General features: G+C 38.1%; 1 protein-coding gene across 2 annotated transcripts in view; it reads right to left on the reverse strand.

Annotated features, from left to right (window-relative positions):
* Positions 1–1,129: 1,129 nt before the first annotated feature.
* Positions 1,130–14,477, reverse strand: part of PHF6 (PHD finger protein 6) — a 46,115-nt gene continuing 32,767 nt past the window's right edge. For both annotated transcript variants that reach the window (XM_038747870.1, XM_038747871.1), the window contains 6 exons: positions 12,996–13,162; positions 12,279–12,422; positions 10,903–11,007; positions 8,414–8,547; positions 4,558–4,687; positions 1,130–4,257 (listed from right to left, as the gene is read on the reverse strand). In XM_038747870.1, coding sequence (XP_038603798.1) covers positions 4,558–4,687; positions 8,414–8,547; positions 10,903–11,007; positions 12,279–12,422; positions 12,996–13,162 — 680 coding nt within the window. In that variant the 3' untranslated portion in view covers positions 1,130–4,257. The remainder of the gene's footprint in view (positions 4,258–4,557; positions 4,688–8,413; positions 8,548–10,902; positions 11,008–12,278; positions 12,423–12,995; positions 13,163–14,477) is intronic.

Below are 14,477 nucleotides of genomic sequence, written 5' to 3' on the forward strand. Positions count from 1 at the left end.
TTTTTAAGAATGGTCAAACTTTGCTCCCTCGCAAAATGAAGGGGCACCCTGCACATATCCAAAACTGAAAGGCATAGGTATACCCTATGATAGAGCCAAGTTGTTTTTCCTCAAAAACGTGGCAATATCAGGGGGAGGTTTTTCCTGAGATTAACTAGCAATTTCCTGGGTCCCGTCCCAGAAACAGACCCAATCTGATTTCTGAGCCCTACAGGTAAATAAAAGATACATTAAAAATTCCTTCCCAGCCACCCCTCCTGATCCTAAAAGCTTTGCTTTGGAGAAGCAGGGTGGCTCAGTGGAAAGAGCTCGGGCTTTGGAGTCAGAGGTCGTGGGTTCTAATCCCTACTTCGCCACTTGTCTGCTGTGTGACCTTGGGCAAGTCACTTAACGTCTCTGTGCCTCGGTTACCTCATCTGTAAAATGGGGATTAAGACTGCGAGTCCACGTGGGACAACCTGATTTCCTTGTTATCTACCTCAGTGCTTAGAACGGTGCTTGGCACATAGTAAGCGCTCAGCAAAAACCATAATTATTATTATTATTTGCTGACCTCTCCTGCAACCTAAGCTCGGCCTTCTCCTCCTCTCACTAGCCCCCTTCCCTGACTGTGCTCCAATACCTTTTAAAAACCAGTGAGGTATGGGGGATCGACTTAAGCTAGGTAGCGACATTGCCGTCAGCAAGAGGGGAGCAGGCAAACATCATCATCATCATCAATCGTATTTGAGCGCTTACTTTGTGCAGAGCACTGTACTAAACGCTTGGGAAGTACAAGTTGGCAACATATAGAGACAGTCCCTACCCAACAGTGGGCTCACAGTCTAAAAACATGACCGAGGATCCGGCTGAAACCCTCCAGATGACAGAAGGACAGAGCCAATAACGTAGCTCCTAAATGCTTTATTCTGGACTTTGTTGAAAGAGCAAATTTCAATTTTCCCTCTTCCACTTGGAAAGCTAGTAGTTAAGGTGTAACCTAGATCCTCTTTATGAAAAAAGGCATTTCTAGAAGGGATATTGTCAATAACGCATTATAACTGAAAGCCCTAATTTTTCCTTCACAATTTAATAAAAAAAGACATTTACAATATGAAATTCATAACTCATTTATTTTAATAATATATGCGAGAATACCAATAAAAAGAAACTAATACTGTAAACTACAATTTTGGAAATAAAGCCAATATAACAGGAACAAAATATACATAACATGAGAGGAATGTTTTACCCATTATGCATTCCTTGTCTTTACATTTAGTGTAAATGTTAGAGCAAAAGCTGCATATCTTGATCCAACATAAACATTTTCGGAAAGTAATATTAAACCAGGACACTTTCATTTTTATTTTTGAGAGTAACTGATATTACACTGTTGTTTCATGGATACCTAAAAACTGATTCAGTGGTAGATTTACTGATTACTTGCCTGTCTAATGTCTTGTCATGGGATGCATTCTCAAGCCTGAAGTCCTCAAAATTGGTGCAGATCTTTTGAAATACCTTTCACTTTTAAAATTGTGAGATGAAAGTAAAACGTGCCCATTTTTTTTTCCCAGAACAAACAGACCTTATTAAAGTACAATAACTCAAGCCTATCTTTCTACTGTAAAGAACTTTCCTTATTTCTAACATTTCTGGAAAGGCAGTAAATGCTCCAGAAAAAAATCTTCAATATACGCTTGCAAAGATTACACTGCTTTACAAAAAAAAAAAAAAAGGGGGGGGTGGGTGGCTTGGGGGGGAGACACAGACTTCAAAATTCCAAGCTAAAATACACATAAAAAGACGTAATGGCAGTATTGGTTCTTTTTTTTAAAAAAATGATGCAAATGTATACCTATCAAATCATTTCCATGCTTATTAAAACTACAGTTACGGACATAAGAGATGTACAGTAAATACACTGCTGAGGTACATTTTTCTAAATATTAACACCACAACATAACTACCCAGCAGATGAAGCTACTTGGGAACATAAATACAATTTTTACATTGTAAGGCACTTTTACTCAGCATATATGACAACATATGGACAGAGTAAATTATAACATTTTAAGCTTGTAACAAAAAGTAACTTTCCATTTGACTTTAGTTTAATATCTTCTTTCTGCATTAAAGAATGAAGAAAGTCATCACACCTCAGTGGGAGAATAGGTAGCCTGCCACTTGTTTTGCAAACCAAAGATAAAGTGCTGTTCTGGTTGCTAGTGGCATGAAGGGGGAAGGATAGACCAAAAAAATCATAATATTACTAAGTCCAAATCTAGGAACTGACAGAGTATTTCAAATTTTTTCATTTAAACAATGATTGGCCAGAATACCCCAAGCACCTTTCAATTTTTTTAAATCAAAAATAGTACAGTAGTTGTCCAAAAAAACCAAAACAAAACCAAGAAAACCCAAAGAAACGAAGGTACTTTGTTTTACGGGGCTTGCTAAGTCTGTGGCAAAAAAAGTAAAAGTGATTCATATAGTGAGAGGAAATTTAAAATAAGCACTTTGAAGCTAATTTAAGTAACTAAAGCACTGCTCCTAACAGGGAAAAGTCACATACCTTGGTAAACTTATCTACAGATCTGTCACTGCAATTCAAGTCATATTTAATTTTGAATATTGTATTTACAGTTAAAAAAAATCCATGACATGTTTAGAGGAAAGAGAGAACATTTTACATACCGGACAACCTTATACTAAAGCTACATTCTCCCTCAAGAAATTAAAAAAATAATATGGTAACGTTCATTGAGTCCCATTCTGTGTGAAAATACGACTGACAAATGTGACTAAGATACTACCAGTAAAAAAGCAAGATAATTTTAAGCACAGTGTAATTGTTCATCTGTTACAAATGGACTGTTTTTGTATTAACTGTTGATTAATCTTCTCGGCCTACAGTCAAGTTGTCAACCCGTTCGCTGGTTGCTGATTTACTTCCAATCTAATAAATTAAGTAGGTATTCAAAACAAAAGTCACTATTCTAACTTTAGATCGAGGTGCTATGGTAGTTTTAGGCAGACCACTATTCACTTTTTTGGTTTCATTGAGAAGAAATCTACTAATGTGCTTCAATAGATAAAATGGAAGAAACTATCACTAGCTAGAAAGGCCAGTGTCAAAAGAGATTAAGCATTTGAGCACTTAGGCTTGCGCTAACTTTAACCTAACGATCCATGTTCTTTATTAATGGATCATCAGATTTAAAACACGGACCCCTACATGAAGAACAGTAGGGTATGCCTACTGCCTTTAATTGAAGAAAACACTGAAAACATTAAGAATGTGAAACGGCTTCTAAAATAGTGGTCTTAAGATTCAAAAATAAATACTGCTTTATGAAAAGACTGGTTATTACTCCTACAGCACACGAGACCTGCTTACATACTTTGGACCAACATGTGAAGAGGGCACTTGAGAGGTATGGGTTTCAGAGACGGTGGCTAAATTCCTTAGTGAGTAGTAACCCTTCAGACACTTAAAGAGGTGAGTTTGCTATTTCCAAAGGACAGTTTTAAGGTTCAACCATGCTTTGCCAGAAGTTCTTGGTAAGTTATGAAGACAGAGAAGGTGTACCATCAGAAGGAAGGGGAACATGGTTAGAAAAACAAACTGCACACAGCCCTTTGGCATAAGAACTGAAGCTCACAGCTTATGACCAACAGCTACTAGAGTCCATGCTGGTCGGTGGAAACAACTTCCACAGGAACTGAAGGGCTTTAGCCAACTTTGAAGTTCTTTTCTGCAGGTGCTTTCAAAACGAAAAGGTGGCTCTCTTGAATTCTGGCCTCCATTTTTTGTATGTGTGAAGAAACCACAAAATTCACAATCTACTCAATAAATGTGTTGCCACCACGAACTCGTCTGCGTTGTGAGGCAAAATTCACTTATGCTTTCCCTTGAGCATAAATCCACTAGAACAACTTAAACATTCCAAATCTTAGAATTTTATTGAATCCAGAAATATAGTTTACTTCATTTCAATGTCTGCCTTAGCTTCTGACACTCTGTACATATCATTAATAGTGTTTCAACTTTTGTTCCAGACACTGCAGACTACAAACTACATAATATTGACATGTAAAACTCTGCCACTTATTGAAGGCTCACACACATGAACATTTCAGGCAGTTCAATGAAGTTTATAATGGACTTGGGCAGTAAAATACCAACCCTCTCTGATTGTAGAAAACAGTGAAAAAGAATAGTAGTTACTGATGTCTTATTCATTCCCAGTTTTCTAACTTTGTCCCTTGAACCTGTTCAAAAGATGATGAAAACAATTATAAATTTAAAATAGAATATGGGAGTGGGGGAAAGTATTTTACAGATTGGACACTATACCTACATTAATTGATAAAATCGAGAGGTCTTTAAAGCTGTTACAAAATCAGCTCAAGTTACAAAACAACATCTCCCAGGTCTACACAGTTCTCCAAAAACGTGCTTTTGACTAAGTGCGTTAGCATTAAAAAAATCTTATTGTGTTTAATGACATCAGTAATGTACTGAATGATGTGTTATCTTCATAACAGATCTGCGATGATTAACTTCCATACCTAGTTTCCATTGAGCTGTTGCTGAGCGAAGCTACTATGTTCAGTTCCTGTTTTTCCCCGGCTTTTGCTTTCTCTTTCTTCATCTTCTTCATCTCGCTCATCATTTCCACTATGGTTTTTACAATACAGTCTAAAATAATAATACATAATAATGAAGAAATGATCGTGCACAAAGTTAACCAATGACTGGGCTCTTAGAACATGTGACAGTCATTAATAGATGACAATATTTTATTTTTCGGTGGATATACATGTGCTAGACTCTATACATACGTAAACACATAAAATAGCTTTTAAATGGTATCTTTCCACTATCTTTCCACAATCTGCAGTGTGTCATCTATTGGTAGAACACTCCAATTTCACCAGATCTAAAGAAGGCTATTAAAATACTTTAAAAACTAATTTTAAGCCTCTCCTCTTTTTTTTTTTAACTGAAATTTTTTGGCAGTCATGGAGGTATTTATTCTGTGCATTACTGAACAAGGAAATCCTCAAAGTGACCTAAATTGGTCTGAATAACTTGGTGTGGACATTCACATCAATTCCCTACAACAGAATTAATCAAAGGCTCCCCCACAGAATGTGTGAAGATCATGAGCATAAAACCATACACTCCTAGGCTTGGCGTGGAGGGGAGGAGCAGAAGAGCCACAGTTGCTACCAATTCTACTGTCAGGGCCATGAAGAACTGAAGCCCCCAGGAACATATGGTACTAGGGGGTAACGGTAGAGACGGAAAAGGGATGACTACCACCACTCCAATTCACATCCACCCAGCAGGACCTTTAACTCCAGGGACCCTGAGTAACCAGAAAGAGTGGTAACTCCAGGAAAAGTGGAAGCCAAACCTGCTGGCAAGGAGTTCATGCCTAAAAGTCACTACCAAGGCGCCTCTGACTCTCAGGAAAAACAAAAAATGCCTGACTAAACCACCACTAGACCAAGCTCCTGGAGTGCCGATGCATGGCCTCTACAGAAAGTTGGCCCAAAATCCTCAAAATGGATAAGTGAGTTACTGTCCCCTCCCTAAAGTCGTGCTCAGATTTTTTTTTAATGGTATTTGTTATGTGCTTACTGTGTACCAGGCACTGTGCCAAGTAGATTCAAATTAATCAGCCCTATGCATGTCCCATATGGGACTCACAGTCTTAATCTCCAGTTTTCAGATGAGGTAACTAAGGCACAGAGAAGTGAAGTGACTTGCCCAAGCAGCGTGGCTCAGTGGAAAGAGCACGGACTTTGGAGTCAGAGGTCATGGGTTCATATCCCGGCTCTGTCAGCTGTGTGACTTTGGGCGAGTCACTTAACTTCTCTGGGCCTCAGTTACCTCATCTGTAAAATGAGGATTAAAACTGTGAGCCCCCCGTGGGACAACCTGATCACCTTGTAACCTCCCCAGCGCTTAGAACAGTGCTTTGCACATAGTAAGCGCTTAACAAATACCATCATTATTATTATTATCACAGAGCAGAGCTAGGATTAAAAGCCAGGTCTTTCTGACTCGGATGCTAATCTTGCCTTGGGTTCCCTCTCCTCGGCTCCAGCACAGCAATTACGTCCACTCAGAATCTCAACATATTCCTCTGGGTGCCCTGGAATTCCATTCCAACCCAACCTTTCTGCATGTTCTCTCTCCTATAGCCGAATGTGTGTATCCGAGAGAGTGTCTGTTTTGACAGTTCATTCTTAAGGCATGTGAGAATGTTGGAATTTGAATGGGAGTAAGGCAATGCATGACTGTATAATCAATGTACTGGAAATAGTTTTTCAATGGGTGAATTAGTAAACTTTAGTGTTAAAATCTCTCCAATAGATTAGTTTTTAATTAATCTGTGTACATCTATTCTCTCCTATAGCCGAATGTGTGTATCCGAGAGAGTGTCTGTTTTGACAGTTCATTCTTAAGGCATGTGAGAATGTTCGAATTTGAATGGGGGTAAGGCAATGCATGAGTGTATAATCAATGTACTGGAAATAGTTTTTCAATGGGTGAATTAGTAAACTTTAGTGTTAAAATCTCTCCAATAGATTAGTTTTTAATTAATCTGTATACATCTATTCTCTCCTATAGCCGAATGTGTGTATCCGAGAGAGTGTCTGTTTTGACAGTTCATTCTTAAGGCATGTGAGAATGTTGGAATTTGAATGGGGGTAAGGCAATGCATGAGTGTATAATCAATGTACTGGAAATAGTTTTTCAGTGGGTGAATTAGTAAACTTTAGTGTTAAAATCTCTCCAATAGATTAGTTTTTAATTAATCTGTGTACATCTAGTCTATAAAAGCTGTACTGAAAAGACGAGAGGGACAGTTCCTTGTCTTTTATGTACCTCTTGATAATATTCACACGATACTAACTATTTAACTTTTATTTTTCTTTAAGGAAAGGTGTTAGAGAGGATTGCAGCATGTATGCAGTTCAGAAGTAAATGGATTCTCGGTTAATAACACATCATTTACAGAATGCCCCCTTGTGGACAATTCAATGACTGAGGAGACGGATTTTTAGAGTTTCACCCACTCCAACAATTCGTTGTCTCTGAATCTTTTTTTTTTTTTAATATTAATGCTAAACGAAAAAATGTTGATCTGTGGAGAGTCTGGGGTTTCCTTGGATAAATGCCACTTTTGATATATCCTATGTCATCAGTCTTGTTGCTCCCATCAGAGAAGCTTCAATTCAAACCAAGATTTGAACAGTTAAAACTTATTACGCTTTGGGCTGACTCTGGAGTTCAATACTTTACATTCAGCAATGTGACGATACTGTTACCAAGTGTGCTAACAGATGGAGCCATCCTGAAGGGGATGCAGAGTCCAAACAAACTGTTGGTCGCTCCCAAGGGTACGTGGGTTTAAGGGGCAGAACTGTTTACCCGTGCAGTAACTCTATTCCTTAAAACCATGATCCGGATGCTAACTTCTTCCTAAAGCCAAAGCTGTGGGCCACTGATTTCGTCCCAAACCTGTTGATTTTCGCGGCCCAAGGAGACATTCAAATTGAAAAGAGAAGGGCCCCCTAAAGCCGAGGGTCTAGAACAATTGCCTGCATCCTCCTTTCACTAGGGGATGGCCCACCCAAGAGGTAGCTGTGATGTTGTGTGCTCATTTGCAAATAGCAGAATACAATATTATTGAACATTCACTCTAGTGAATGTGAAGCTTTAGGGAAGATCCCACGGTGGACTTTGAAGGTAGATACATCCATTTTGGTAAGTTGTTTAAAATCCTAACCTGGAATGTTTATGAAGAAATTCAGAGTAACTATTATTCTAGTGGTACTTTACTTGACCTGCCCACTCTGTTCCCTTACTCACATTGCCCACCTGGCTTGGAACTACTTCCCTCTCCACATGAGAGGGCACAACTCTCCCCCCACATTCAAAACCCTCCCAATCCCACCCTCTTCTACAAGCTTTCCTTGATTAATTTAATTTCCCAGTAACCTTAACCATTCATTCTTTCAGCCAACTTTATCACTTGTGAACTAATTTACACCCTCAACTTATTTACACTCTCCTTAGCTTTCACTCTAGTTGGAAATATTTTTTAGTGCTTTTCTCTCCCATTAGAACGTAAATTCCAAATGCACAGTGCACCAAACTAAGTGGGTGATCAATAAATGAATTACAGACAGGAAGAGGAACCATATAGCCCAAACCAACCAACTGCAGGCAACCAATCCCGAGTCCCTAAATGTGAAGAAAAATTTACACATTGCTCCTAAAAATTAACACTCGGCAGATGTTCTGACCACAATATGAGCCTTTCATTTTGAGCCTTACTGAAAGCTTGCTAGTATTTGCAGGGGAACTGCATATGCTCACATACACAAATTGCCATCTCTCACTTACTTGTAAATTCCTCGTGACATATTTTCAATATATTTAGCTTTGTCTTGCACTCCACAGTGGTAATGGTAAGTCTTAACACAGGCTTTTATTTCACATCCAATAGTAGCACCAGGCTGGCTGCAGAGTGTACACTTCTATTTTGAAAATCAAAAAGAGGATAATGAAATTGATGGTATAAATTCATTCTGCCCGATAAATATTGCCACCCTAGGAAGTCAGAAAAAAAATTCAGCTAAAAACGATGCCTTTTTTCTGTACAAAGCTACTAAAGTAGTAGAAGTAATAGTGATGATATTTACTGAGTGTTTTCAAAGTGCAATGTATTGTACTAAGCTCCTGGAAAAGGACATGTTTCAAATAAGATAATGGTACAATTACTATTAAGAAGTTAACCTCCAACCCAAGAAGACTTCTACAATTCACAGTAAGAGACAATCACCTTAATTTAATTAGGTTACAAAATCACTGATCAAAAATGATGGGAGGACGGTTTGAAATTGAACTAGTGAAAAAAGTCAATAATTTCCAAAACTGCTGTTCTTAAACCTCTTCAGCATCCAATCTGACTCACCTGAAAGGCATTCAAATCTGAATTATAAGAACTTCATTAACCTGCACCATCAGCAGCTGGAAAGCAATGCTTACTGGCTTTTCAGTCAGTTGATTCTTCTGCAGATATACAGCTCTCCCAATGCAACTGAATAAACTTTTTGCTAATAATAATAATAATGGTGGTATTTGTTAAGCGCTCTATGTGCCAAGCACTTTTCTAAGCGCTGGGGTACAAGAATCTGAATGGCAAAAAGCTTTCGCTCACCTTCACTCAGTGAGGTCCCTCTCCCATTGATAACCATTTCTCGGACATAAATTCTCCAAAAACTACGGCGGTTTGCTTTCTTGCTAATGTGATTAGAAAGCAGTCTTTTCTGGAAACTCAAATATCAGAAGGTGATGGCCTACTATGACTTAAAAAGGGTATTTTAAATGTAACCACTTCTGGGATGTATGCGGTTTCCCAGAGGATCTCTGAGTCTATTAAGACTAAAAAGGCCTCAGCTGCTATTCCCCTTAGTGCTCTCAGTTGGTTCCATGAAAATAAGACATGCCAGACTAAGCTGAAGGAGATTTTTCCCTCGGAACTGATGTGAAGTGCCCAGGACCAGGGAACAGAAGAGCAGTAAGGTCAAAACACCCCTCTTATTTTGCTTTCGCCCCCATCAATTTCCATGTCCTTCTACTGTTTAGTCCTGGAAAGGGGAACTGTTTCTCAGACAGCAATGCAAATATGAATAAAAGACTGAATTATTTTTTTGTGGCTGCGTATATACGTAAAACTACTTTATTTTTAAAATGTTATCTTGTCACATCCTAGCCAGCAAAAAAAGAAACCCTGAATTAACAAGGTCTGCCATTAAATAATACTAAATTGAAATGGGCTTTAAGCACTATTAAGTCAATTAAAATGATTCAAAGAAATGGAAAGGCAAGTGAAAGACTGAGCTGTAAGAAACATACAGGCTTTAATTCAATAGTTATAGAGGTGATGACCATTCCAGAACGTTTTTTAAACTGGCACTCATTCTCCAAGCATACCAGTTAAAGTTTTTCCTGAACATATAATTTAAATGAAGGGTCATATTTAAGCTCTGTCCACCAATATATTATTTTTAAAAGATTCATCCTAAGTCATTTTTATATACATAGATTTAGATTTATAGTATTTGGGGACTCTACTTGAGAGGGTGTGAGAGGTCTAGAAGTGCCCCACTGAATATTTTAATACTATAATTTACATTGTTCTAGACTGTAAGCTTGCTATGGGCGGAGAACATGTCTGCTAACTGATGCACTGTGTACTCTTCCAAGCACTTTGTACAGTGCTCTACACATAGAAAGTGCTCAATAACACTGATGGATGGATTGATTACAGATGGGGAAAAAAGGAAGCTACTGATACACTGTGAGCCCCTAGGAATGTCAATGCCTTTTTAAAATAGAGTGAAAGCACATTCTACGAGACTTCTAACAGAGAGATGAAAAACAGACATGAAGAAAGTGATCTCTAAAACTGGCTCACTCAAGAGCCATGCAATTGTTTTATGTACACTAAAAAGGCATTTTCTGAGATAATTAATGTCAGGGTACTTATCTTCCTTTAAGAAAGACTAAATAATTTGACACTGTCCCCTACGGGTGTATCAAATTCCTAGTGGGTAAGGATACTGACAAGCTGAAATAATCAAAGCAACCCCTTACTCACTGTAATAAGTACAGGAGTTTTGCAAAAAGGAAAAAGTGTACAACATTCTCTTATTAGACTCTCAAACGGGTCAAAATATAGTGTTTAATTAAGAATTATTTTGTTAAAATAGCTGACACTTTTTATTCTACTTTTCACTTCTGAATAAATTTGAAATTGCTTTAAATAGGTACAGAAAGATAAACAGCTCAGAGGGTCAGCAGTACAATGTTAATATATAATTACATACCATTCTTTTCCCCCGTTTAATCTCCTGAAGAACTGTTTTAATATCAAAGTCTCCAAATTCTGCCCTTGATGTTGTTGTGAGTTGAACTGTGCCAGAAGAGAACAGCTAGAAGAAGATAAATCCATTAAAACAGAAAATACCTTAGGTGTGCTGAAAGACTATAGATTTGGACAAAACCCAGTCAACTTGTGGCACCCAAAAGAGGGTTTGGGGAGACCCCTTACAATCAATCAATGCTACTGTGTGCTTACAGTGTGTAGACACTGCACCACGAGAAGCAGAGCAGTCTAGTGGATAGAGCATGGGCCTGGTAGCTAGAAGGACGTGGGCTCGAATCTCGGCTCTGCCACTTGTCTGTTGCATGACCTTGGACAAGTCACTTAACTTCTCTGTGACTCAATTACCTCATTTGTAAAATGGAGTTAAAGACTGTGACCCTGTGGGGGACAGGTACTGTGTCCAACCAGATCAGCCTCTATCTATCCCAGAATTTAGTACAGTGCTGGCACACAGTAAGCGCTTAACAAATACCACTAAGCACTTGGGAAAGCACAATACTATAGAGCTGGTAAGACAAGGAACTTCCTGTTCCCACATTTTAAGGCTTAGTCACTGAATAAATGATTTAGAGCTGGGAGGGCTGGGTTCCATTTCTGATCCCTGAGGTCAGAAATAGGTTCCTGCTGTCATGTCCACTAAGTTCTGGGAATTGGAAGGAGCTACATTTCTTCTCCTTCAGCCCACAGAACTGGGCTGTTTCTGATCTGGGGATGGGTTCTACGCTAAAAATAACTTTGAGGCTTTTTAGTATTCTACAATCCTTGGGAATTTCAGTTGGTGTGACAGAAGCCATGTATACCCCGTTCTACCAGAATGTATATATTCACTCTGTTTTTAGGTTCTTCCCCAAGTGCTTAGTACAGTGCTATGCACATCATAAGCCCTCAGTAAATACCATTAGAATGTTATCTGTGAGTTAGGAAATGCTTGCCTGCCAAAGCAAGTCTGTCTGGATACAGAATGTCATGTTGGTGAAAATAGCTCATGTGCAGGTTCACAGTCAGACACTGAGATTTCCTTAACATACTGCTTTGCAAGAACGTTTTACAAAAACTAGGTACTGCTTCAACTGTTTTCAACCCACGGTCCCCCAACTCTTGTGTCCCATCTAAACAACTGTTGATACAATATGACTTTTGGAGGACAATGGGGGTTTGCTAGAACACATCTACCATGTTGTAGGCAAAATGTCCGCATTCTTACTGTAAATAACTCAGCATACAAATACTTCTCATTCAAAAATGGAGATGACTTTAGAGTTTACTGGATTTACTGATCTCAAAGATAAAAACTAAATTAAAATAAACTATGCTTACCATGCACTTGTAATGTGCTGCTGCCTTCTTCGCATTAAATATATGAAGCTTTCCCCTGGCTTCATTTTCTTCTTCACCTACATGACAGAATCCACACTTAGGCCTTGGATCACTGGGACTGCTTCTGTGTGGTGATCTATCTCTCTAAAAGCAATAAATAAAGAAATAAATAAAGAAATAAAGTAAGTAACTAAGTAAATAGTAAGGGGAAGGGGGAAGTGAGGCAAAGAAGGGTGAAAAGATGAAACAGGAGAAAGCATTGGGAGAGGGGAGATTTACTACTAAAGCTCAACAACTACCGCCATCACCACCCACTGTTGTCTAGTTCATGCCAGCAGCCCATTCTATTACTCTCAAGATAACAAGGTCTCTAAACCCACAGCTTGACAAGTACACACCCTAACTATGGGGATATTGGAAAGGCAGTGGACGCACCACGGCATGATTCTCTTGTCTCCCTATCTCATGCCTTGGCTTTTTGTGGAAATTAAGCAATGGAGCTAATGTGGGTGGAAAAGACACGCTCTTGCATTTTGGTACCACTCTTCCAAAACCAGAGCATCTGCTCTCCTTTGAATATTCCAAGCAACGATTTTTTTAGGTTCCTAATTATGATCTTAAATCCTGAATGGACATTAAACAGTTTAAATGGCACTTAAACTGTTACTGATATTCACAGCGTTGTTAGGAACAAGGATCAGGTTTTTTTGTGCTTACATAAGAACTGCTTTCTATTTCATCTGTCCCGTGTGAGGAGGTCGATCTAGTGTCTTCCGACTGCCCTTTTGAATTTGTTTTTCTTGGCCTTCCTTTGCGGCTCTTCTTTTTTCCCTTGGGAGGTGAAGGCTCCAGTTCATGTTCATTGAAACCTTCTTCTAAATCAGCTGTTTTAAAAGTTAACAAAAATTGATATGAAACAATTTGGAAATTCCAAAGTTTTTAGTGTGTAAGCTGCCCAAGAGAGATTGTCTTTTTATGTTCAAAATGGCACCTAGCATACAAATTGTTTTAAGAAATTACAAAAATTCTATACACATTTCTTATTGCCCTAAGTAGTCATCCACTTCATAATCATCTAATCTAAGAATGTAATAATATCATTCTAAATAGAAGTCATTACTACTACTTATGTAGTAGTAAATTAAGTCACTAAAGTAAACTTGTGTCCCCAGAAATTTTCTGTCCTAGATTTAAAAACTTTATCCCACATTTTATTCATGAATTAGATACCCTCAATCATTTTCGGGAAAATAAACTACGCTCACATGGAACACATTCAACACAAGTTTCAAAAGTTGAACACACAAAAAGTGAGCCAATTATAAAATATTACAAAACCACGCCAAAATAAATGATAAAAGGCTACTCTTAAAAATAAAGTGCAATCCTGTAATTCAACTTACTAATCTTTTAGAACACTGTAATGATCACTTCCAACAATAAACAAACCCCAAAATAAGGTTTTTGTTACTGCAGTAATTTCTCACTTTGTTGGTGTCGGGAATTGCTTTTGAGGGAGGTAGGGCAAAGAAGCCTATCCTGATGAATTATTGTATATGCTTAATTACAAAGATTTTAAAAGTCACAAATGCAACATTAAGTTTTACAATCTATTCATTTACAGTTTTACATTTCATAACATCTTTCTCTTTCCTTTTTATATCTAAAAAGGCTAAATTTTTGGGGTCTTTTCAACAGCTTCACCGTAACATATACTGCTAAAACATTAAAAACATACTTTGTCATTACATCATTATATCTGGACCTTCTGGGCTATTTAACAGACACTGTAATTCTCACCTCATTCCCTCCCTTCACGTCCTACCGCAAAGCTTATCCTGTTGCCCTTGCTTCAGTTGTACCCAGTAATCACATGCTCATCTAACACATGTGGATTATAGAAACTTTCACATCTCATATGGCTGCTTACTTTCGCAGACTATTTCTTAAGATAATTCTGTTGACTTGTTCTACACAGATTCTATTTTTGTTTCTTTCCTCACAGTTTGTTTTTTTTTAAAAAAAAACCACCTGTACATATTCTTCCAGTGACCAAAAAGCATGTAATAACTGAACCTGTAAAAAGGTGGTCTATTTGCACAGTTTGCACCACGAAAATCTTATTATTTTACAAAATTGAAGAAAACCAATCTCATGAGTTCAGAAAGCCCCATTTTCCCATTACACACAAGATATCCT

This window comes from Tachyglossus aculeatus, chromosome 6 (genome assembly GCF_015852505.1).
Source record: "Tachyglossus aculeatus isolate mTacAcu1 chromosome 6, mTacAcu1.pri, whole genome shotgun sequence".
Taxonomy (NCBI): domain Eukaryota; kingdom Metazoa; phylum Chordata; class Mammalia; order Monotremata; family Tachyglossidae; genus Tachyglossus; species Tachyglossus aculeatus.